At 45.3% G+C, this 24,334-nt stretch overlaps 1 protein-coding gene across 3 annotated transcripts in view; it reads right to left on the bottom strand.

Annotated features, from left to right (window-relative positions):
• Nucleotides 1-14,681: 14,681 nt before the first annotated feature.
• Nucleotides 14,682-24,334, bottom strand: part of GAREM1 (GRB2 associated regulator of MAPK1 subtype 1) — a 222,205-nt gene continuing 212,552 nt past the window's right edge. For 2 of the 3 annotated variants that reach the window (XM_061131155.1, XM_061131157.1), the window contains 2 exons: nucleotides 21,245-21,411; nucleotides 14,682-19,882 (listed from right to left, as the gene is read on the bottom strand). In XM_061131155.1, the coding sequence (XP_060987138.1) occupies nucleotides 18,997-19,882; nucleotides 21,245-21,411 (1,053 nt within the window). In that variant the 3' untranslated portion in view covers nucleotides 14,682-18,996. The remainder of the gene's footprint in view (nucleotides 19,883-21,244; nucleotides 21,412-24,334) is intronic. The other variant, XM_061131156.1, reaches the window with a different exon arrangement.

Below are 24,334 nucleotides of genomic sequence, written 5' to 3'. Positions count from 1 at the left end.
CCAGAACCCCAGATAAACTTCACAAAAAGATTGATTTGAGGTAGAAAAATAGTCTGCCCTTCACCAGAGTCTGCAGGGGTTGGGGAGTGCCTAGATGTTGCCTCTGGCTTGTCTAGAGAGGTTCTCTAATGTCTGGATGGGCTTTGTCAAATCCTTTCACTCATCAACCACTGTTTCAATCTATCAGCCAGCTGGGCGCCACTAGAGACAATAGTGGTAAAGAACCCACCTGCCGATGATACAGGAGACATAAGAGATGCAGGTTCGATCCCCTGGGTCAGGAAGATCCCCTGGAGGAGGACGTGCAACCCACTCCAGTATTCTTGCCTGGAGAATCCCAGGGAGAGAGGAGCCTGGCAGGATGCAGTCCGAGGCGTCACACAGAGTCAGACACAACTGCAGTGACAGAGCACACAGCCACGCAGAGACCATGTACTCTCCTTCATGTTGAACATAATAAAATATGACTCCCTTCCCTAATGCAAAGACTAGAGCCTTTAATTTTTTTCCTACTCTTTAAAAAAAACATTTTCTTTAAATTCCCCTTCATATCCATTTATGATAAAGTGAGGCTAATTTCTCTTCACTACACATAATGCAAACTTGACATCCCCCATTCAAAAAAAAAAAAAAAAAGAGAGTAAGGGAAGAGGGTTAATTAACAGGGATGAGAGTCCACTTCTATGTCTTAAAATTTTCATATAGGTTGATACATATCAGCAAGAAGGGTAAATGTACTTCAACTAGCAGGCAACTCCTTCTTAAATAGGAAAAAGCTAAAGTAGGAATCACTGTACATTTGTCCCTTATCCTGCTAGTTTGGTCACACAGTTTTCCTGGCTCAGTGCAAAATGAAAATTTGGTGTGTATGCTAAGTCACTTCAGTCATGTCCGACTCTTGGTGACCCCATGGAGCCTGCCAGGCTCCTCTGCTCATGGGATTCTCCAAGCAAGAATGCTGGAGTGGGTTGCCATGCCTTCCTCCAGGGGATCTTACAGACCCAGGGATCGAACCTGCATCTCTTAGGTCTCCTGCCTTGGCAGGCAGGATCTTTAACACTAGCGTCACCTGGAAAATTTGGAGCCACTAGTTAAAATTAATTTCAAGAGGGCAACAGGAGAGCATTAACCCACGTGTGGGGTACTTTTTTTTTTTTTTTAATTCTGGTAGTTTATTAAGTAGGCAGGACTGGTTGCAGTGGGGGGTGGAGGTTGTGGGGAAGACCCACCCCCTACCTCCACCATAACCACCAGGTGATACTAAATTTAAAAAAATAGCTGCAGGTGGGTGCGGAGGAGAGTGGAGCAGCAAACACTGATAGCACAGGAGGGACACAGTCCTTCCTCCAAGCTAAGTCCATCATCAACCCTGGGCCAGTAGGTACTGTGATCAGGGAAGTGTGGGGCTCTTGTTTATGGCAGCCCCCCACAGCACTGAGTGTGGCCCGCTGGATTGCAATCTTTGTGGAGGAAGGGTGTCTTTGGTGTTTGGACCTTTATTCTTGACTGGCTGGCCCAGTCACACCCAGATTATCAAGAGGCTATTGTCTCTCAGACTTCTGGATTGTTTATTCATAATCTGAGAGACCAATGGGTCGTTGTTACCTGGTGTCCTGATGACTGGTCTACTCAGAACAGAGGCCATGAAAGGGTTATTGTCACTTAGCTTTCTGATTGGTTTACTAAGACTCCAGGACATCAAAGAGTCATTGTTTCTTAGGCTCCTAATTGGTCTGCTCAGGACCCAGCATCAATCAGTCACAATACTTAGCCTTCTGATTGGCCCATTCAGGACTTAGGACAGTAATGGTTCTGGCAACCTGGACCTCAGACTGGTCAAGAGGAACCCATGGTCAGGACCTAAGGGACAGAGAGCGCCCCAGCCACACCTGGGAAGTGGAACGAGATTAAGTGCTTGGGGCTGTATGATGGCGTGTGCCTGTCCAGGAAACTGGCTTTGTACTTACTATTATATGGGGTGGAGATCTCATATTTCTTATATCCTTCCCACAGTGTAATTCTCAGCCACATCTTGAACTAAACTAGATGATCTCTAGGTACTAGCCTCCACCAGCTCTCCAAAGCACAGTCTGGGGAATGTTGGAGAAATAATGGTGGTTCAGTGGTAAAGAATCTGCCTGCCGAGGCAGGGGACATGGGTTCCATCCCTAGGTCAGGAAGATCCCCTGGAAAGGAAATTGCAATTCATTCCAATATTCTTGCCTGGGAGATCCCATGGACAGGGGAGCCTGGTGAGCCACAGTCCATGGGACTGCAAAGGGTTGGACATGACCGAGCAACTAACAGCCAGCATAGCCAGTAGTTTCTTATTGAGAATTTCTCAGAGCCTTTAATATACTAATATGCATTATGCATTTCCAGTGGATATAATGTACAGCATGTCTCAAATTTTTGATGGGTTTGAGACAACTGAAAATACAGGTGAGAATAAGTATGTGATCCCAGAGAGTTAATGACCTAACTTGTTCTAGAGCTCAATTCTGTCCTCAACTGCTGACTCATGTATCAGAAATATCTCCAGCAGGAAGGCCTGCATTCCACTGGTCAACACTGGGGCAATGACTCTTGCCTAAGAGCCCATGCAGACACTGCTGGTTGCTTATCCAGTATCTGATCTCATCTTCTTTGCTCTTAGAGTCCTGATTTCTTCAGGGCTGAAAATACTCAACTATGTGACATTTGCCACTGGGGTGGTCATGTGACCTAGCTTGGGCCAAGTGGAAATCTATGAGACTTAAAGGACCAAGTCAATGGCATGTGTCTTTTGCTCTTCATGCTTCCAAGCTTGCTTTCTGCCTAAAAGTCAGGAAAAAAATGTTTGTAGGTGCAGGATCCAAGTTATAATCATGAGGACAAAGGCCGTGGACAAGGGTGGTGCTGCAGGAGACCTGAGCCATCCTGGTTTCTGGATGTGGCCTTGAGCAGATGATGCACAAGCCCTAAATGCCATCTTTGGGCTTCTTGTTACTGAGGAAAACACCCCCCTTCTCAACTAAACGGCTGTAGTTGGTTTTATTCTGTGTAGCCAAAAGGGTGGATGGCCTGAAACACAGCACACCCAAAGCTGAAACGGCATGCCCTGCCCACCCTGCTCCTGTTTCTTTTCTCTCCAGTTGCCCAAGTGGACACCTTGGGGCGGTCCTCAGCCCCTCCTCGCCTTCACTCCCAGTGAGCCCTGTCCCCTGGTGCTGCTGCAGGCACTGGAGGACAGCCTCCTGCTCCACGGCCCTGCCCAGCGGAAGTGCAGCCACTAGTGCCTCTGGAGAACCAGTCGTGCAGCCTCTGACTTTGGGGATGTCCCAGGCTCCCCATGGGGCTTCCCAGGTGGCGTTAGTGGTAAAGAAGCCTCCTATTGATGCAGGAGACATAAGAGACCCTGGTTCGCTCCTGGGTCGGGAAGACCCTCTGGAGGAGGGCATGGCAACCCACTCCAGTATTCTTGCCTGGAGAATCCCATGGGCAGAGGAGCCTGGAGGGCCACAGTCCATGGGGTCACAAAGAGTTGGACATGACTGAAGTGACTTAGCACACACAGGCTCCCCGTGGTTTCAGAGGACAGGAGGATACCCCTGGTTAGGGATACTCCCTTGGCAGATTCCTTCCCAGCTCCACTGAGTGATGCCTTGTACTGAACTCCTGTTTCATCCTTCCATCCAGGACAGGTCCAGTGGAGATTCTGGATTAGGCACTGACATTTATCATTAAATTCATATTGTGTTGTTTCTGCTCATATCTGGGAGCCTCTGAAACACTATCATAGTATCACACTTGTATTTTCTAGTCTCATGTTGTATTGGGAAGGGAAGTGGTGGAAGTTTGAGAGTCGTGGGCACCTGGGGCTGTAGGTGCTTAATTTTGAAGCAGTACCTGCTGTGTTGGATCAACTACCAAGTCCTTTTGTTTTACCTCCTAAACTCTGCTCTAGTCCCCGTTGGTGCTACCCCACCAAGGACAGCTCACCCCTTGCATAAATTATCTACGTGCTTCCTAACTGTTGCCTTTTTTTTTTTTTTTTTTTAACACATATCCCCTCTTTTTTAGATTTCCTTCCCATTTAGGTCACCACAGAGTATTGAGTAGAGTTTCCTGTGCTGTACAGTAGGTTCTTATTAGCTGTCTATTTCACACATAGCAGTGGATTTTCTACATCTGTGATCCTATTTCTGCTTTGCAAATAAGTTAATCTCTACCATTTTCTCTGGATTCCACATATAAGTGATATATTTGTTTTTTCTCTTTCTGACTTACTTCACTCTGTATGACGATCTCCAGGTCCATCCACGTCTCTGCAAATGGCACTAATTCATTCCTTTTTATGGCAGAGTAATATTCCATTGTATATATGTACCATGTCTTCTTTACCCACTCCTGTCTATGGACGTTTAGGTTGCTTCCATGTCCTAGCTATTGTAAATAGTGCTTCAGTGAACACTGGGGTGTGCATATCCTTTCAAACTATGGTTTTCTCTGGATATATGCCTAAGAGTGGGATTGTTGGGTCATATGGTAACTCTATTTTTAGTGTTTTATGGAACTGCCATACTATTCTCCATTGTGGCTGTACCAATTTGCAGTCACACCATCAGTGTAGGAGGGTTTCCTTTTCTTCACACCCCCTCCAGAATTTATTGTTTGTAGAATTTTGACGATGACCAGTGTGAGGTGATTGATATCTCAGTGTAGTTTCGATTTGCATTTCTCTAATAATGAGTGGTTTGAGCCTCCTTTTATGTATGTTACCAGTTTTAGGCTTTCTTTGGAGAAATGTCTATTTAGGGCTTCCTCTAAGTGCTTCTAATGGCTTTCCCCACAATCAAGTTTGCTTCCTTATAACCCACACCCCCTGCCACCCATATCCTCAGCCATCCTGTGGCTGCCTGCTTCCAGTGACAAAGCTTCCCCACTGCTTTGGGGATGAAGGCCAGCCTCCCTGGCCTGGGTGCCGCGGCCTTCCCGGAAAGGCCTGTTCCTGATGCTTGCTTCCTCACTGACACCCTCTATTTGCTGAGCTGCAGCCCCGCTGAGCAGTTCACGTCAGTGACTCTGTGCTCTCTTGTACCTCCAGGGCCTTGCCAATCCCGCCCTCTCTCCTCTCACACCCCTCACCTTCTCCCAGCTCCCCTTCATTTCATAACTCCTACCCATGCTCCAGATTCTCATTTAGATGCCACTTCTGCAGGGAGGTCATCTCTGATCTCCAGGTCACAGTGACCATCTGTCCGATGAGCTCCCAGAGCACGTGTCCCCACATCAGAGCCTGGATTCGAGTCAGAGTGCCCCGGGTTTGAATCCAGGGTGAACCGCTTGCTTGCTGTGCGATCTTGGGTGACTTACCGTTTAGGCTCAGTTTCCTCATCTATAAAAACAGGAGTAAGGAATTCCCTGTTGGTCCGGTGGTTTGGACTCTGTTTTCACCGCCAAGGGGCCCAATTTGATCCCTGGTCAGAGAATTGAGGTCCCACAAGCTGTGTGGTAAGGTCAATCAATCAATCAATAAAAACAAAAACGGGAGTAACAGTAGTGAAAGTCGCTCAGTTGTGTCCGACTCTTTGCAACCCCCATGGACTATACGGTCCATGGAATTCTCCAGGCCAGAATACTGGAGTGGGTAGCCTTTCCCTTCTCCAGGGGATCTTCCCAACCTAGGGATCGAACCCAGGTCTTCCTCATTGCAGGCAGATTCTTTACCAGCTGAGCCACCAGGGAATTACCTCTTACTGCTTCCGTGTAAGTTAAATGAGATTGTGTATGTGATTTCCCAAGTTTCAGTGAATGGAACACAGTAATTACTCAATAAATGATTTTTACTATCGTGTAACTGTCTGTAAACCATTAGCTTGTGTCTCATGCACTCAGAAAAGCTTTCGTACCTGGTCTGTCAGGAGACGTAATATATCCTCAAGAAGCACTTGCTGAATGAATGGATGGTCAAAAGGAATATTCCCACACCATCTTTTCCCTCATTTTCAAAGGGAAAAGTTTAATCCTATTTCAAACCAGAATTGAATCTTTCTTTGAACTAAGTGGCCTGTCAGGAGCCTCACATATATCAACTCATTTAATTTTCATCACCACTCTAAGAGGTAGCTGTCATTTTATAGGGGGTAAGAAAATGATGTCATAGCCACACCAGTAATAAAGAGCAGGACTCTGACTTGAATTCTGGACTGGCTGACTCCAGAGGTGTTAAATAGTTGTCACTAGAAAAATACACCCTCCCTCAGGTTCCATCCTGAAGAAAAGGATGGACACATGTGTGGGAGACCCATCAAACCTGCATGGGTGGCGTTTCAGAGCTTCCCTGCGGGGTGTCTATGCAGCTGAGGGCGCAGTTGTGAAGAGGTCTCCGGTTCATTATTGGGCCCACTTCCGCACGGGTTTAGACGGTCTTTGAGAGGATGTTTGTTCACGGCACGGGTGTGGCTGTCTGTGTACACACCTGCTGGATACCTGGGCTGTAAGCAAGCACACGCGCCGCTCAGGTTGAGGGAACAGCGGCACACAGAAGCTTTACGAGACTGGGAAGGCCTAAATACATGTCTCAAGAGGAGCCTCTTGGCAGCACCGGCTGTCTAATCAGAGAGCCAGGGAGCTCCACCTCAGGATGAGAAGCAGGAAGTGACTCCATGACCTTGACCAGCTGGGTTCGGTGCCAGGGCCGAGAATCAGAGGACAACTGGGTGTTGGTCAACCTCCCTCTTCCATTCATAGGCTTTGTTTCCTGCTGACTGTCACCCAGGGTCAGGGTGTGATTTGGAAGGAAGCCTATAAAGAAAGCAGTAGTTGTCGCTAGAATTGAGGATTTGGTACCCCTGTGCCCTCAGCCATCCCAACACTGCAAATGAGACGCACTTTCCTCTAAGGGAATGTGCCTTAGGGGTGTGCTAGAGGGCAAGGGGGTGGCTGGTAAATATTTTATTGATACTGAAAGTAATTTCAGTCCTGTCTTCAGCATTCATTCAGCCAGGATTGAAAAAGCAAATTGTTACTGTCTGGGAACGATGGGAGGCCGGGCCCCCAAATTACTTCAGTTAATAAACCTAGACAACTGCACACCAGCCGCCCTGCCTTCTTCCATCTGTCTGTGAGTTCAGTCAGTCTCTCCAGTGTTGTTTGCCTGGTGGGTCGCTTTGGCTGTGAGGAAGGACATGTTTGTGAAAATCAGGCTGGAGAATGGCATTGTAGTGAACTAACTGGCGATAGACCAAAAAGGAGGTTCAGGGACATGTGAAATTCAGACTAAGTCTGAGTTAAGATCTAAGAAGTCTCAGGGAAGGAGGTGTGAGAAGGAACCCAGCTTGCGGGGCTGGAGAGGCAGGAGGCAGGGTCACTACTGCGAATACAGAGACCTACAGTGGTCGGTGAGGAGAGGAGCTGATTTAGGTCAGGGTCTGGAAGCGGGATAATCCACAACCCAGAACTTGAGTGTTGGGATGGCTGAAAATACATGGGTGTAAAATCCTCAATTCTAGCAACAACTATTGATTTCTCTAAGAAACTTCCTGCTCCCAAATGACACCCTGACCTTGGATGACAGTCAGCAGGGGACAAAGCCTATGGATGGAAGATGGATCCTCTAAATATGGCCAATGTTGGCAACATGGTAAGGCAAATAAATAAACAAACAAACAAGACCTCTCTCAAAGGGTTAACTAATAGCACACCTAACAGCTAACTGAATAAGGAAATGTGTGCTTCATTTTCCCAGCCCATATTTCAAAATGTTCTTTTGCAGTTAGTATCTGTGAAAGATAAGTTATCCCAGCCTTCCAAATAAACTATCAATTATTAACTGATCTGCGGATGCCAGTACTTTATGAGTTACTGTAGTAGTGGCGTCTGTGTGGGCTGCCTCTTCCTTCTGCTGACACAGATAACTCCCATTTCTTTCATCCAGGCTGATTAATAAAGGGAAATCTGACTTCTTCAAAATGTGCCCCAGATAACTCGCGTATACAACGTGTACCATGCTGACCTGTGTTTTTAATCAGATTTCAGTGATTAGTGAGTTTTGTGGAAAAATGGGATTGTACCAAGAGTGGAACCTAGGTCACACAAGCATTGCTCCTCACCTTGTGAAATGGTTGGCTATCCTGGTTTCAGGTTTTGCTTCAGTGATAATTTTCATTGCTGACTTTTCAAACTATGGGGTGGGGGAGGGGAATAGGATACAAATGCAGAACCAGCAGATCTACAGCTTTTACACAGACCAGGAACTGAAAGCAAGGGTCTTTGTGTGTAGAAAAGGGTAATCAAAAGAGAAACATGGAACCAGGGTAGTTGATCATTTTACAAAGTGAAGGAAAGTTCCATTTTCCCATGGGATTCAAAAACCATTGAAACGTGATAGAAACAGGTAAGCATGGTTATAGGAAAACCTTAATTGGCAATTATACTTTTTTTCAAGGTGGCAACTTAAACTACATCTGAAATTATTGGTAGCTTACTGGATTTGTAAAATCAGTCATCTCCTTAAAAGTTGAAAAAGAGATTTCCTTTATTAATAACTGTGCTAAATTGAGAGTAGTAAAAAGCAAATAATGAAGCATAAACATGTTTATGTCCAAACTGAGGTCTGATATTCTCTTTGTTAGAATTCATCTTTCCTTTGTTCTTCAGGATCAGTTAGGTTGGTTCATGGTTTGGTTGTTAATGTGAAACAGGACTGAAGGAGATGTACTTTGTCAATCGTCACTTGAAAATCAACTTGATAGCTTTTGTTTTTGATTGAGGGTTTTTTGTTGCTCAAAACCAATCAATGGTTCCCCCTTTATGCAAGAGCTTCTGATTTGCCCCATTCACTTTCAAAATTCCAAAGACTGCAAGAAGGAGCAGGAAAAAAAAAAAGCTGTCAGGTCAGTTTTGCACTTTGAAAATTCCTCTGTGGAAATGTGGCTCACATTTGAAACTGCACAGCACCCCCATTTTCAAATCCGTCATCTTTTTTTGAGCCACTTCTTTCTATTTATATAACTTCAGGATTCGAATGCCTTTGGCTAACTAAAGAAAGTAGAAAAGTGATGGGAATATAGAGACCACCATCAGTGAGGCGAGATTTAAAATTTTATCTGTACTGAGGCTGGACTGGGGTTATCCTTGGGCAGTTACTGGCTGGTTGGAAAAGCCTGACACCTTGTGGCCACGGCGAGTACTACAGCTGCCTCTTTCACACGGCGCCCCAGTTTGTTCCCTTCCTAGGGGCTTCCTCGGGTGCAGTGACATAAAAGGTGTGGATGCTATGTGTAGGATTTTTTGGGGGAGGACTTTTTAAAATTGAGTATAGTGGAATTCAATGTTTCCGGTGTACAGGAAAGTGATTCAGTGTTTTGTATATACATTATGTATGTTCTTTATCAGATCCTTTTCCATTAAACATTATTACAAGATAGTGAATATAATTCTCTATGCTACACAGTAGATCCTTGTTATTTTATATAGAGTAGAGTGTATCTGTTAATCCCAAATTCCTCATTTATTCCCCCACCCCCTTTCTCCGGTGGTAACCACTGAATTTGTTTTCTATGTCTGTGAGTCTGTGTTAGAGTCCACATGTAAGTGATATCATATGATAGTTGTCTTCCTCTGTCTGACTGACTTCACTTAGTATGATGATCTAGGTCCATCCAGGTGGCTGCCAATGGCATTATTTCATTCTTCATTAAGGCTGAGTGATATCCGATTGTACATATATTCCACAGCTTCTTTATCCATTCATCTGTTGGTGGACATTTAGGTTTGTATTTTTTAAACATTTTTTCAGCTTATACCTGTCTCAATATCTCCACTGAGTCGCAGTTTTTGATCAGAAAGCAGGAGACATGCTCAGAACCTCCATTTTACAAGCAGGAGAGGTTTCTTTTGTTAGCAAACAAAACTGGAGAGAACATCAACTCAGTATCATTTCCTATTTTTAGCTTTAGAAGAAAGAGAAGTCGGAGAATCAGGGTAGGGCATCCCATGTGCTTTTTAAAAAACCCATGAAATGTTATTTTTATAAGTTAAAAGTGAAGGAAATTGAGAGACAAGGTTGTAATGGAATGAGAGGGTGTGTGCTAAGTCACTGTCTTGTCTGACTCTTTGCGACCCCATGGACAGTAGCCCACCAGGCACCTCTGTTCATGAAATTTTCCAGGCAAGAATAATGGAGTGGGTTGCCATGTCCTCCTCCAAGGGATCTTCCTGACCTAGGGATTGAACCCGCGTCTCTTAAGTCTCGTGAATTGGCAGGTGTTTTTTTTGTTTGTTTGTTTGTTGTTTTAACCACTAGCGCCACCTGGGAAGCTCTGGGGATGAGTACAAATGGGTTTTATTTCCAGCTCTGGTTCTGTCACAAACCATATGTGATCTCAGGGAGGTCATTTACCCTCCATGGTTTTCATTCCAGTAAAGCTAGGAGATTGGACTAGCTCATTTCCAAGGTTCTCTCTGGCTCTAAACCTCTGTGGTCTGTCCATGACTGCTCCTCACCAGCTGTGCTTCTGAGCACACAAACTGTTTTTTATCTTTACCTATCATGATTCTGGTCCTGAGATCACTGAGTCTGATGATCACTGATGATGAGTCCTGATGATCACTGAGATCATCCAAGTCATCAACGGCCTGTGTCTTTCAGAGCCAACATTCAAATCAAGCCACGGAAACACGCTGATCTTTCCTAGTTCACTTGACATCCATTAAAGAACTGAATGCATTGCCTTCATCAAACTGTTAGAAGAAAAAAGTTTTTCTTTGACAAGTGATACAAACTTGACCTGGAATCTCTAAATAGGTTCTTATCTTACTCTCTTTTAGTCTTGGAGGTTTTATGATGACCACAGATTTCATTTGTCATCCTTTTGACTTTACTTCATTGTTATTATGTAGCTCCAGGGTCTTGATCTTGATGGTATGAAGACTGGCCGCCATCATGGACGCGATGGCATCATGCCGTCATTTGGTAGAACCGCAAGTAGCATTACTTTTGAAGATATGACAATGAAGACATAAGCCTTCATACCAAAGACTTATAGCTCAAAAGGGCAGGCAGAAGGCTATGTCAGCACAGAGGCCTGAGACCAAATGAGCCTGGGTGATGTAACTTGGTAAATCCTGGCATGTGAGCAGCTAAGCATGGAAACGCTGAGGTAGGGGACAGGCCTGCTTCTGGGAAAACTCGTTTCAGTGAAATAAGAATTTCCCAGCGCCTACTCACTGTTTTCAATGATTTGGCTTCTTCTAACCTCAGATAGATATTAAGAAGCAGAAGATATTAAGAAGAGGTGGCAAGAATACATGGAAGAACTGTACAAAAAAGATCTTCATGACCCAGATAATCACGATGGTGTGATCACTCACCTAGAGCCAGACATTCTGGAATGTTAAGTCAGGTGAGCCTTAGAAAGCATCACTACGAACAAAGCTAGTGGAGGTGATGGAATTCCAGTCGAGCTATTTCAAATCCTGAAAGATGATGCTGTGAAAGTGCCGCACTCAATATGTCAGCAAATTTGGAAAACTCAGCAGTGGCCACAGGACTGGAAAAGGTCAGTTTTCATTCCAATCCCAAAGAAAGGCAATCCCAAAGAATGCTCAAACTACCGCACAATTGCACTCATCTCACACGCTAGTAAAGTAATGCTCAAAATTCTCCATGCCAGGCTTCAGCAATACGTGAACCGTGAACTTCCAGATGTTCAAGCTGGTTTTAGAAAAGGCAGAGGAACCAAAATGCCAACATCCGCTGGATCATCGAAAAAGCAAGAGAGTTCCAGAAAAACATCTATTTCTGCTTTATTGACTATGACAAAGCCTTTGACTGTGTGGATCACAATAAACTGTGGAAAACTCTGAAAGAGAAGGGCATACCAGACCACCTGACCCGCATCTTGAGAAACCTGTATGCAGGCCAGGAAGCAACAGTGAGAACTGGACATGGAACAACTGACTGGTTCCAAATAGGAAAAGGAGTACATCAAGGTTGTATATTGTCACCCTGCTTATTTAACTTCTATGCAGAGTACATCATGAGAAAAACTGGGCTGGAGGAAGCACAAGTTGGAATCAAGATTGCCAGGAGAAATATCAATAACCTCAGATATGCAGATGATGCCACCCTATGGCAGAAAGTGAAGAGGAACTAAAAAGCCTCTTGATGAAAGTGAAAGAGGAGAGTGAAAAAGTTGGCTTAAAACTCAACATTCAGAAAACTAAAATCATGGCATCTGGTCCCATCACTTCATGGGAAATAGATGGGGAAACAGTGGGAAGCAGTGTCAGAATTTATTTTTTGGGGCTCCAAAATCACTGCAGATGGTGATTGCAGCCATGAAATTAAAAGACGCTTACTCTTTGGAAGGAAAGTTATGACCAGCCTAGATAGCATATTAAAAAGCAGAGACATTACTTTGTCAACAAAGGTCCGTCTAGTCAAGCCTATGGTTTTTCCAGTGGTCATGTATGGATGTGAGAGTTGGACTGTGAAGAAAGCTGAGTGCAGAAAAATTGATGCTTTTGAACTGTGGTGTTGGAGAAGACTCTTGAGAGTCCCTTGGACTGCAAGGAGATCCAACCAGTCCATCCTAAAGGAGATCAGTCCTGGGTGTTCACTGGAAGGACTGATGCTGAAGCTGAAACTCCAATACTTTGGCCACCTCATGCGAAGAGTTGACTCATTGGAAAAGACCCTGATGCTGGGAGGGATTGGGGGCAGGAGGAGAAGGGGACGACAGAGGATGAGATGGCTGGATGGCATCACCAACTCGATGGACATGAGTTTGAGTAAACTCCAGGAGGTGGTGATGGACAGGGAGGCCTGGTGTGCTGTGATTCATGGGGTTGCAAAAAGTCAGACACGACTGAGCAACTGAACTGAACTGAACCTACCTGAGATAGGTAGGATTTGGAGGAAATCTGATTCTAACCCAATATATTTCTTTAAAAAACTTTTAAAATTTGTTTTATTCAAGTTGATTTCCAATGTTGTGTTAATTTCTGCTATACAGCAAAATGATTGAGTTATACATGTATAGTCTTTTTCATATTATTTTCCATCATGGTTTATCATAGGATATTGAATACAGCTCCTTGTGCTATCCAGTAGGAACTTGTTTATCCATTCTATATGTACTAGTTTGCATATTAATTCCAAACTCCTGGTCCTTCCCTCTTCTACTTGCCTCCCCCTTGGCAATCACTGGTTTGTTTTCTGTCTGTGAGTCCTCTAACCAAATATATTTCTCAACTCAAATTTACTCAGCAATATTAAATTTGGGGGAGTCTCATGTCCTCGTGTATAGCTGATGTAAGTACTTCTAGAAACTCGGGGTAGATCCTTGGACATTTTAGCCCAGTGATGTCAGTCCTATAGGTTCACCCAACACACATCCCTGAAATCTGGAAAGGGGCCCCCTGGCGGGTTTAGTTGCAGGTTTTAATCCCTGTGAAATAGGGCAGAAGGGTTGAAGGTTTAAGTATAAGTTGGAATGATTTGGGGATGCTTTGTTCAGCAAAAGAAGGCAGGCAGATTCTCTGATGACTGTGAAGCTGGGGAGATCCTAGCCAGATGAGGACTTCAGATCATTCTCCCCCCAGTCTTCAGCCTTCCCCTGAACTGCTCAGTAAGATGGTCTTGAGCTGCTTCATGCTATTTCAAGGACAATAAAACTTCCTTAACTTGCTTTTACTCTCCCACTTCTCTGTAAAACTGACTGGTGAATGCTGCAGGGTGCTGAATGCTCCTGTCTTTCTCTAGATCCTTCAATCACTTCTGCTCCTTGTTAACTGTAATTATAGAAATTATACATAAGCCAAAGAGACACACATTTCTATTGCTTTTCTTTTCTCTGTATGAATGTGTATTATTACTTTTATTAAAAATTTTATTTTTGCCTTTTTTTTTGGCTGTACCACATGGCATGTGGGATCTTAGTTCCCTGACCAGGGATTGAACCCATGTCCCCCCTGCATGGGGACCATGGAATCCTAACCACTGGACCACCAGGGAAATCCCAATTTTAGTTGTTTAGCTGAAGTATGGTTGACTTACAAAGTTGCATTAGTTTCAGGTGTATAGCAAAGTGATTTAGTTATCTATCTCCCCATCTATATTCTTTTTCAGATTCTTTCTGTTATTATAAATTATTGAATATAGTTTCCTGTGCTATACAGTTGGCCCTTGTTGTTTATCTATTTTATATGTAGTAGTGTGCATCTGTTAATTCCAAACTTCTAATTTACCCCTCCCCCACCAATTATTATTTTCAAAATGTGTTTTTATTTTTTGGGCTGCTGCCATGTGGCATGCGGCATTCCTTAGTTCCCTGACCTAGGGACTGAAGCCATGCCCCCTGCAGTAGAAGCAGAGTGTCTTAACCACTGAACTGTCGGGGAAGTTCCCTACTCTCTTTTAAGGCTCACCAGTTCATCTGTATTTGTCTTTTCTCATATCTCCTGATTGCACAGGTACTAGATTCTCTTTGCACGCCATTGGGTTACCTGGTTCGCGGTTTCTTCCATTTATGATATGATAGCCAGTCTTCAATCTCTTGTCAATATGGAGTGGACTTGCAATCTTCAGAATCTCTTCAGACGAGTTCCCTTCTGCTTCAAGAGGATGGGGAAGAGAGTGTCTGGAAAGCCATGCACTAGGGCCCAACTCACTAAGGAATCAATGCCAGAAGAGCAACTTTTAAAATTTCTTTATTTATAGACATTTCAGAACCACTGAAATCAATGATGAATTTTTTTTAGACACAACATAACCATGTTTATCTTGAGGTACACATCGGGCCCATAGATAATGCTCTGGAAACAGTGCAACTGTTAACCCCAGGTTCCAAGCCAAGAAACTGTAAAGATGGTTACAAAATCCTTTGAAAAGAATAAACCATTTCCATTTAAGTCAAGGAAAACGCCCACATTTTTGATGGAGTTGAATTTTTAGGCTGAGCTGAAATGATATTTTAAAGGGAACTTCATATGAGAATGGGAGATGTTTATATTTAAGAAATGATCTGAGCCTTACAACATGAGATTGGAGACAAAAGGAATTCATAATCCGATAAGCTCATTACAAAACTCACAGCCTAAAAATTAAGAGCAGCAAAATTACAGAAGATGTTTGTACACAGTTTCAACACAAATCACGTTTACCCTTGGTTTCTGGCTTTCACAAGGAGACAAATGTTCAAACACCAAGTTCTGAAGACTAAACGACGTGACTGGCTAAGAAGTAGCCATCAGAATCTCGCACTATCACAGCCCCACCGTGTAAAAGTCCTACTTTTCATTATTTGCCCTCTGGCTATTTTATTTTTCTTGCCCCAGCAGTCTGGTGCCATTACGAGAAAAATAGTGGGAATTGGCATAGTGGTGGTAAATTTCTAAAAGTCTTGTGTCCAACAACAGATTTCACATTTCACTGAAGTTGAAATGTCTTTGAACAGTTCACTAGGGTCTTTGGAGAACTGTCTGGTTTTCCAGTTTGTTATTCAAAACGTTAACCTCACACTCTTTAGGCATGAGGAGTAGTGACTTGTGTGTGACACGGAGTGTTGGTTAGGTGATGGGCCCTCTATTCATCCACACCCACTCCCTGAACTGCTTGAGGAGTTGTGTGGACAATGTACAGTTGGTTCTGGAATGTCGCCAGAGGGTGTTTACCCATGTGTCTGAAAACAGTTGGAATGGACAGTCATAATATTTCCCCATAAGATTGTTTTATTTCTACATGAGACAAGAATAAACATTGCAATTTAGTCGAACGGGCAGCTCGCTGCAACTTCATAAACTTGAACGGCATATGTGGGTTGAAAGGGTCTCAATGTAAATTTCACAGTTCATAAAGTTGAGCAGCTCGACTTAAAAGAGAGAGAACATGCAGGCGTTTATGAGATCTTGAGAGGGAACTGATCTGTGAGTGCTTGAGTTCGCCCTCCCAATGTGAGTCGGACCCACATTTTACATTTTCGCTGCTTGGTTTGATTTATTGCTGAGTTTCCTTTCTGATGGGGGTCGTGATGATTTTAGCCATGAATTTAAGGACCCCAAATAAGAGTCCTGTTTGGACACTTTCTCCCAGGCCTTGGGGGTCAGTGCACAGACTGTGAGGCACCTGCCAGAGATGTCCTGTCCTGACTTGGTTGGTTAGAAACGATTCTGGGTGTGGGGGTCTTTCTATACTGCTTTTCAACGCAAAATCGCAGCTCAAGAAGGGAAGGGCTGTCTCCTTCCTACCCCTGTTCTGCATTTCTTGTCATGATTCTCTGTGGCTATGCAGGCCTTGTCTAGTCAGGGTGCCATGTGGCTTCAGACATGCCAGAAGATACTTATTACCAATTAAAACAAAATTCCAGTCAGTAGAAAAGAATACTAGCCAGTGGGACTCAGAGATGTTTTGTGTCTCCAACGCTTTCCAAGCTTTGATGGTCTTGTCGTGTTTCTTTGATACTCTTTTCATAGAGGCTGCCATTTTTTCCATCTGTGGCTTTTTGAAAGACAGAGCACACTTAACTGTCGCTATATCCAACTGCTCAGGAGATTTCATGTTTCTCTTACACAGACTCAGTCTCAACAACTGTGGTTTTAAATATAAACATTATGAGTTTCAAGAGGGCAGGAACTGTTCTTGATATCAACCTGTCAAGTCATCCTAGCATGGTGCCCAGCACACAAATGATGCTCAGTGAATTTTGAGTGTGTGACTAAAAGGCCATATAGTCCCTGCCCTCACGGAGTCTCTATGTTGCCGTCAATACAAACTCAACGTACATAAGCCAAGACGAAAAAAACAACTTTTTTTTTTTTAAAGGAAAAAAAAGATAAAAAGAATCAGTTGTTCATGTGGGGCAACCTTCATAGTAAACTCAAATCCACCTATTCCTCCCTCCTGAATTGAGAACGGTGTCTGGGCGTAAGGATTCACCAATGGGTTAAACAAGATTTTGTCAGAGAAAACTTGCTACTATTCAACAGCCTCCTGATTTTATTTTAAAGAAAGGTTCTGAGAGGTTAACTTTACCTAAGGGGTTGCCCCTGGCACTGAAGGATGGTTGCCCAACAGGAAAAGTCAGAGCGGCTATATGCCATCTAAGTGCAGTACTGGAAGCTTGTACACAGACTTGCCAGTTACTTATGAAGAGGTGAGCCAGTCTGACAAATTTTACAGGGTATTCTTTTTATGGGGTACTTTTAACCTAGAGTATTTGCATTTTGAGAGACATGTGAAGGGAAAAAGGCTTTATTAAAAAAAAGATTTAAGATGGAAAATGAGACAATGTATCAATTCACCTCAGTTCTAATTCACCTCAATTCTAAACGAGATGGATTAAAAATATTTTTCATGTCAAGAAATTAAGCCATATTGAAAAGGTCTGCAAAATTAGAACTGGTGGGTTTTGTCTTTCCACTTGTGGACTCATTTTGATGAGCAGGAAGAGCAGATAATAACATACAAGCCAATCCTGCTTGTCACGCTGACACCTGGGTGGCTGTCTGTCCATCTGGAATGTGGGGACAGACTTCAGGATCGCAGGGCTGAGGATGATAACCTGTTCAGAGAAGGAAAATGTTTCTAAGATTTATATTCCTTCAAAAAGTCAAGAACGATATTGATGCCATCGTATTTTGGAATAGTTAATCATGTTTGGCAAAAACTGTCAGACTGGGTTCTGGAACTGTTGGAATGAAAGTATGGTAAATCATGTATTTTCTTTGGACGAGAGGAAAGAAGAGGTTTCCGAACTAGACAAGAACTCTTACTGATGCTCTAAAAAATGATGCAACAGACATAGCACAGATCAAAGCAGAGGGCGGTGTCTGACTTCCGAGCTCTCCTAAAGCACAAAGCATGTTGAATATGAGACATGGCTCTGAAAACTGCTCTCCAGACCCCTCATCACCAGGTACCAGGAGAAGAAGACCCTCAAACCCGAGAATTATCACTCAGTAGAAATGATCAGTTCCCCAGACATGAATGGGCATGGGAGTATTCTATGCAAAACCCAGCCTATAACAGGTTTAAAATTCAACTTAACTCTTCAATACAGACTCTGTACTGGTTTGTTCCAAGTTTTCCATGCTGGAGCCTGGTAAGACTGAGCTTTGAGGGACAGGGTTCTGAGAATCTTTGACATTATTCTGTCCACTCTACCCAAGAGTTGACTTAGTTAATGGCCCCAAACTTTCAGTGGATATCTCAAAGTGAACAGATGTTACCTAAAAGATCAGACTCATATGGATGTTGAAAACATACATTTGTATCATGTCTAGATAAATATACATACACATATATAGTCTGGGTATCTTTTCTCTGCTCAATAAAATTAGCAGCTACAGGTAAATTGTTGTGGTCATGATTTATTATTTCTAAGGACGTCTTAGACCCTCTACCAGCACAAGACTTGATAAAACGCCTTTTGATAAAAAGATCCCCATCAAGCACATAACATTGCAGTGTCATTTCACATCACTAACATTTTCAGGCACAAGAGGAAAACGATTAGCACTGATCAGTCCAAACAACAGAGCATAGACTAGAGTTAACTGTCTGAAGTCGATTCTCCCAGAGGAGGGGATTGTTCAAAAGTGTGTGTGTGTGTGTGTGTGTGTGTGTGTTAAAGATTTCTTATGTTTGTTTCTCAGCTTTGGCTATTTTGTAAATAAATATCAGACCTTCTTGCATAAACCTACTTGGGTAAGAAGTATTTCTCTGAACATGCCTTTTGTCTTTTAGCAGCTGTTGAGTGTTGAGTGACGTACAAGGCACACCTCTAAGTGTTCTGTACAGCATTTTTATTGATGTACAAAATAGCCTGTTCACCATTCAAAAATCGTAATCTGCATAGTAAGAGTTTTTCTCTTATCCCTATTTACAGCGAAGGTTTTTAGTGCAAAAAAAAAAAAAAAAAAAAAAAGAAATCCATGAAACCGTGTCCCAGCCAGTCCCATCTAGCACAACACGGTTCTCAGTTTTGCTCCTTGCCAGCTGGGCTTATTTGGCTATATTTTGGGTCTCCAGCCGTTAATGAACTGCAGGATTTTCTTCACCTGCAGTTTGCTCAGTTTGAAATCCTCTGAGAGGATTTCCTCCGTGAGCTGAACGAGCAGATTGCCGTCGATCTTTTCGGTCACGAAGAACACGATGACGTCCTCTGACAGCCCGATGAACCTCAGGGACTTGGACACCTCTTCGACCGAGAGTCCCGACAGGTCGGCGGGCGGCTGCCACGGGGACCCGTCGCCGCAGGAGCGGGGGGCCAGCTGCAGGTGGATGGGCGACGAGAAGGGGTAGGGCGCGGAGAGGAGGTCCTGCGCGCCCTTCTGCACGAAGTAGGCGTCCTCGGACAGGTCCGGCGACCCGGACTTGGGGGCTTCCTCAGCACCGTCGATTTGCAGGGGCAGAGGCGGGGTGTCCGGGGCCGCTTTCTCTTCCAGCGGCCTCGGGGCCCTGGGGGGCAAGGCCGGGCAGGAGCTGCTCTGCTTGGCCGGCCCGCCCACCAGGCTCCTGTCGCCCGAGCGCTCCAGGCAGTAGCTGGCCGACTTGGGACAGCCCGCGGGCTCCGCGGGGCCTGGCCCGGGCGGGCTGGCGGCCAGCTCGCGGCCGTCCAGCTCGAAGGCGGCCGGGCAGTTTCTCTTGGGCGTGCCCGGCGTCTTCTGCCGGGGGTAACTGTAGCTGCGGCTCGGATCCAGCAGGAAGTCGCTCCTGGTGTGGGTCTCCGACGCTCCCGAGTAATGGTTTGGCCACGAGAGCCTGGAGGACAGAGCTTCAGAAGTCGGGCTGCCGCACGGGGACTTGGGGTCCACGGACTCCGCCTTCACTCGGTTACACGGGTAGCAGGACACGGGAGCGCTCTCGGAGGGACTCGTCTCACTTTTAGTGACGCTGCTTAAAAGCCAAACACATAGAGAGAGGGGTGAGTGAGAAAGTGACAGCGAAACATCCAGCCTAGCTTTAGCCCATCGATGTCACTTCTGAGTACAAAAACGTTGTTAGGAAGCAAATATTTCTTATCATGAATTCAATAAAGTATCTACTTAACCTCACTTTAAAACAAAAAAAATTTTAAAGACTCTTTAAATTACTAAAATACATCAGTAGCTATGGATATGAAGATACTGATTTAATAAGCTACAGCAGAGATGGCAAATAGATTTTTAACTACAAGAAAATCACTTGTGAGTGAGTGCCTGGATCTTTGTGATGAGAAAAATCTTTAGCGCTGTTTGGGCTTATCATCAATAGGGTCTGATTGATCAGTGATATCTGCAGTGGGCAAGGGGGTGGGGGGCGTGAGGGAAGAGTTAGTGGGTGTCTTGTGCTCCAAGGACAGGACTACATCACCACCACTGATGACCTATCCATCCAGGAGTGCGAGGCTGAAAGAAAGGTTTCAAATACAGTGCTTACGCTTGCCTTGGTTTCTGCGCAGTTAACACCAGCACAAAGATTTAAATGTCCAGAGAACGAAAAACACCTGCCAAGGAGAGCTGCTGTAGCCTGCCAGGAGCACATGTGATCCCTGCAGCTCTGGGGCGCTATCTTCAGAACAACCATAAAACCCGAGTGTGCTCAGAGGTGGGTGACCGAGGTGGGGTGGGGTGGGCAGTGGGTGGAACTGAGTCCGCCTCTTTGGGAGAAGAGAAGGGGTACATTCACGGCTGACCTCACGGTTTCACAGCCTGACCAAGAGAAGTGGGTAGACCCAAATTTGTTTCTCTAGACACAAGAAACAGTTGAAAGTTACATAGAGATAGATATAATGTAATATAATGAAAGATTTCTTAAAAAAAAAAAAAAAAAGTTCTCAGCCTGTGCCAACCATGGAATGAGCCACACTGCAGAAGCATTTGCTCAGGGCACTGGGAGGATGGAAATGGAAGGCGGTCTGACAGGGATGGTCAGGAAGGGACCCCGGCTCTGGGTGGACATTCAGTGGAGGCAGCACCCCTGTGATCCCGCGTCTCCCTGGCAGTTGCTGTCTGCTGGGCTGAAGTCAGAGTGGAGAGCAGCATTGGCTAGGCTTATCACTGAACCCCGCACAGACTCTGCAGTCTGCTTATACCACTGGCTCCTCCATCCGAGCTCAGAACCAACAGGGTCGATGCTCGTCCAGTAAAAATAAAAAGAGAAAAACTGCCTTTCCTATCACCGCGGAGAGGGGTCGGCTCCCTGACACTGTCTGCAAGGACCGGGGGCCTTGGCTGCTGAGGGGCCCGTGGGGGAAGCGGGCGCTGGCATAGGACTTACATGTCGTGCAGCCCTGAAGAATAGTAGGACAAGGTGGGGCTGGGCGAGCGAGTCTGCGGCCGCGCCGGCTTGGCTGTGCGAGGAGGGACCGAGGGGCTGGTGGACTGAGGCTTTGCGCTGCGGGGCGGGACCGGCGGCGCGTTCAGGAGCCGGCACTCTTCCCGGACCTGGCGCAGAAGAGAACACGCGGGGTTAGCGACACGCGACCCGGAGGGGCCCGAGGCTGCTCTGACGCGACACCAGCTGCGATGGACGGGACGGAGCGGAGGGGAGACCGGAGCCGACAGGGGGCTGCCAGACGTGGGGCGATTTTGCAAGAAACCAGTTTGGCAAATGCTGCTGAAATGTAGCAAGCAGCGGGGAAGGACAGCCCAGCGAGGGCGCTGGTGATCCGTGGGGACGCAGAAAAGAGGAGCAGGAAGAAAGTAAGGGTGTAGAGAGATTACAAGCTTACTAGAGGATGCCATTCTCCTGGGGAGTGGTGTTTCTTCACTGTTCAAGCTGAATTCGACTTGATCCAAACCTTAGGGGCAGAGGTTTGGATCCATTCCTTGCCTAATGGAAAAGCTTCTCCACGGCTTCTCACGGGTAAATGTGCACCTCAATCCCCTGGGGATCTTGTTTCTTGCAGATTCTGACTCAGTAGCCAAGGGTGGGGCCTGAGGCTCTGCATTTTTCTAACAAGCTCCCCGGGTGATGCAAGCCAGGCTGGACCACAGACCATACATACTCTGAGAAACAAGGCGGCAGATGGTGGAATGAGGCCGCTCTCCAAATCCCCAAAATAGTGCTGTGTGTAAGAGCTGACTCTGCCTCTCTCGCCCTCCTTCATCTTCCCACCAGAGAGGAGGCAGGTGACCCGAGCCAGCAGCAGCCTGTCTTCACCCGGCTTGTCTGAGATTCACAGTCGGCATTGAGAACATGGTTCTTTATAATGAAGCAGATATTTTATGTACTTCTCTCTGTCAGACAGCAGGGGGCAGTTTATACCTGATTCAGCTACTCTAGCCTTAACTCCATAGGGAAAAACTGAGCCAATTCTGACTCAAAAAAAAAAAAAAAGAAAGAAAGAAAAAGGCTTTGCGTGCTTTTAGGCTGTGTTTCCACCTTTTTTTCCCCCCACCCTTGCCTCGATTCCTCCATCTCAGGGGCCCTGGGGTAACGAAGACAATGAAATAACAGCTCCCATTACCTTTTGGTTGGGAGTCTGCTGAAGACTAAATGAGATGTGCTCCCGTTACATCACACTGTCTACCACCTACGCTGCACCCGGCCTCGAACTGGCTTCCAAGGCCTGATTCACTTGCAGTAGAAAACCAGCCATTAAGAACAGTTGTGTGACCCCGTGTGACCCGGCAAATCTCAACTCTAAGCGAAATGGAAGCCATTAGGTCTCATCCTTTGGCATTTCTCCCTGGGTCTGCTCCCACACAGAGGACCCACCAGATAACAAGTTTTCATCTCAGCGGCTCTTTAGGCTGAAACAAAATATTCAGAGCAGCGGATTTTCTTCACCAGCTGCAGGCTTTCCCCTTTTGAGCTTTTCTTAAGAAGGTGGTGGTGGAGGCAATGAGGTTTGGATAGGGAGGAGAGAGGCCTGTAAGCTGGCCCAGGGGGCTCTTGCCCCACTTTGGGGTCTTCTGCAGAAGCTGAGAAGCAACCAGGACACTGCAAAGCTCTGGCTGGCTGCTCCCCTCCCTGACTTTTGGAAGCATGGACTAATTACAAAATAAGTAAAACAGTGTTTCCGTTTTGCTAGCAAACTGTAAAGGAGCCAACTGTGTTTCTTTTCTTTCTTAAGGAATGTCTTTAGAGTCTAGGGTGGATGGGTGTAACTTCTATAGATGTACCTGGTTCTGTTTATGCTAGAATGACAAGAATCATGGAAAACGTGAGAGGATAAGGAGTCTTGTCAATTTTTTGATTTTAAAAATAGTCACTTTTCAATAGGGGATTAGAGAGAAGTATGAGGGTTAAGGCTGAATCTGATTTAGAAACTTCTAAATTTTGGAATTAGTCGTTAAATACACTTAATTAGGGATCGCTGACCTAGATGTCAATGATGATATGCTAAGATGTCAATTACAATCCCATTTAAAAAATGTATTTATTTTTAATGGAAGGATATGACTTTACAATATTGTGTTGGTTTCTGCCCTAGGATCACTGGCTGATCTAGGTCTTGGAACACAGAAAAGCAGCCACATGTAGTTGAATTTGACCTCTGGGAAGCCCTCTCTTCTCTCATAACCCCAGGCACTCAAGGTCCCTGACAGCTGCTTCTGCCTCCTCCTTGCCTAACTGGGTAGTCAGTCCTAAGAGCTTCCCCATAGGTTGGGGGTGGAAAGAGTACTATTAATAAAAAGAGGTGTTTGTAGGTGACAGGGCCTGGTGAGGTAAGCTTGGCTGACTGAGAGCCTTTCCAGCTAAACTCCAAACAGCACTTGAAATACGGAAAGCTCCTGAGATGGCCACATGACTCTTGAAAGGAATTCAAGAACAAAGGGGTGTGTGTGTGTGTGTGTGTGTGTGTGAATGAATGATAGAGCTGCTCACTCTTGGGATCTATCAGTGAGGAGATACTAACATGAGGCCAGGAAAAAGAGCTCTTCCCCTGTGACGAGAAGGCAGTGTTGTTAAGTCACTTCAGTCGTGTCTGACTCTTTATGACCCTGTGGACTACAGCTTGCCAGGCTCCTCTGTCCATGGGATTCTCTGGGCAAGAATACTGGAGTGGGTTGAGAAGGCAGTTTGGGTGTAATCACATGACTTCAAGAGCTAGGCTTATCTGAAACCCATTTAGGAGACAAAGGTAGTTAAAAATAAAACAACACCTGACTTCAGAGGGACCCTGTCCTGGATGAGAACTGAGCCGTACACGGTGGAGGCACAAATTCGTGCCTTGCCCAGCAGGTGTGGCAGGGCAGCCGTGGTGGGTGAGCCCTGCTCACAGCTGTGCAGACAGATGTGTCTCCACGTGTTACTTTCAACTTGTGGCTGCAGATGTGGGTGCTTGAAGGAAGTTGGACAGCAGTGTATTTTATGGGAAAAATTATATATGCTTTGGGGTTCCGAGGGTACACATCACAG

Source organism: Dama dama, chromosome 27, assembly GCF_033118175.1.
Source record: "Dama dama isolate Ldn47 chromosome 27, ASM3311817v1, whole genome shotgun sequence".
NCBI classification, from domain to species: Eukaryota; Metazoa; Chordata; class Mammalia; order Artiodactyla; family Cervidae; genus Dama; species Dama dama.
The sequence above is the reverse complement of the archived record's forward strand: the minus strand, read 5'-3'. Positions and strand labels throughout refer to the sequence as shown.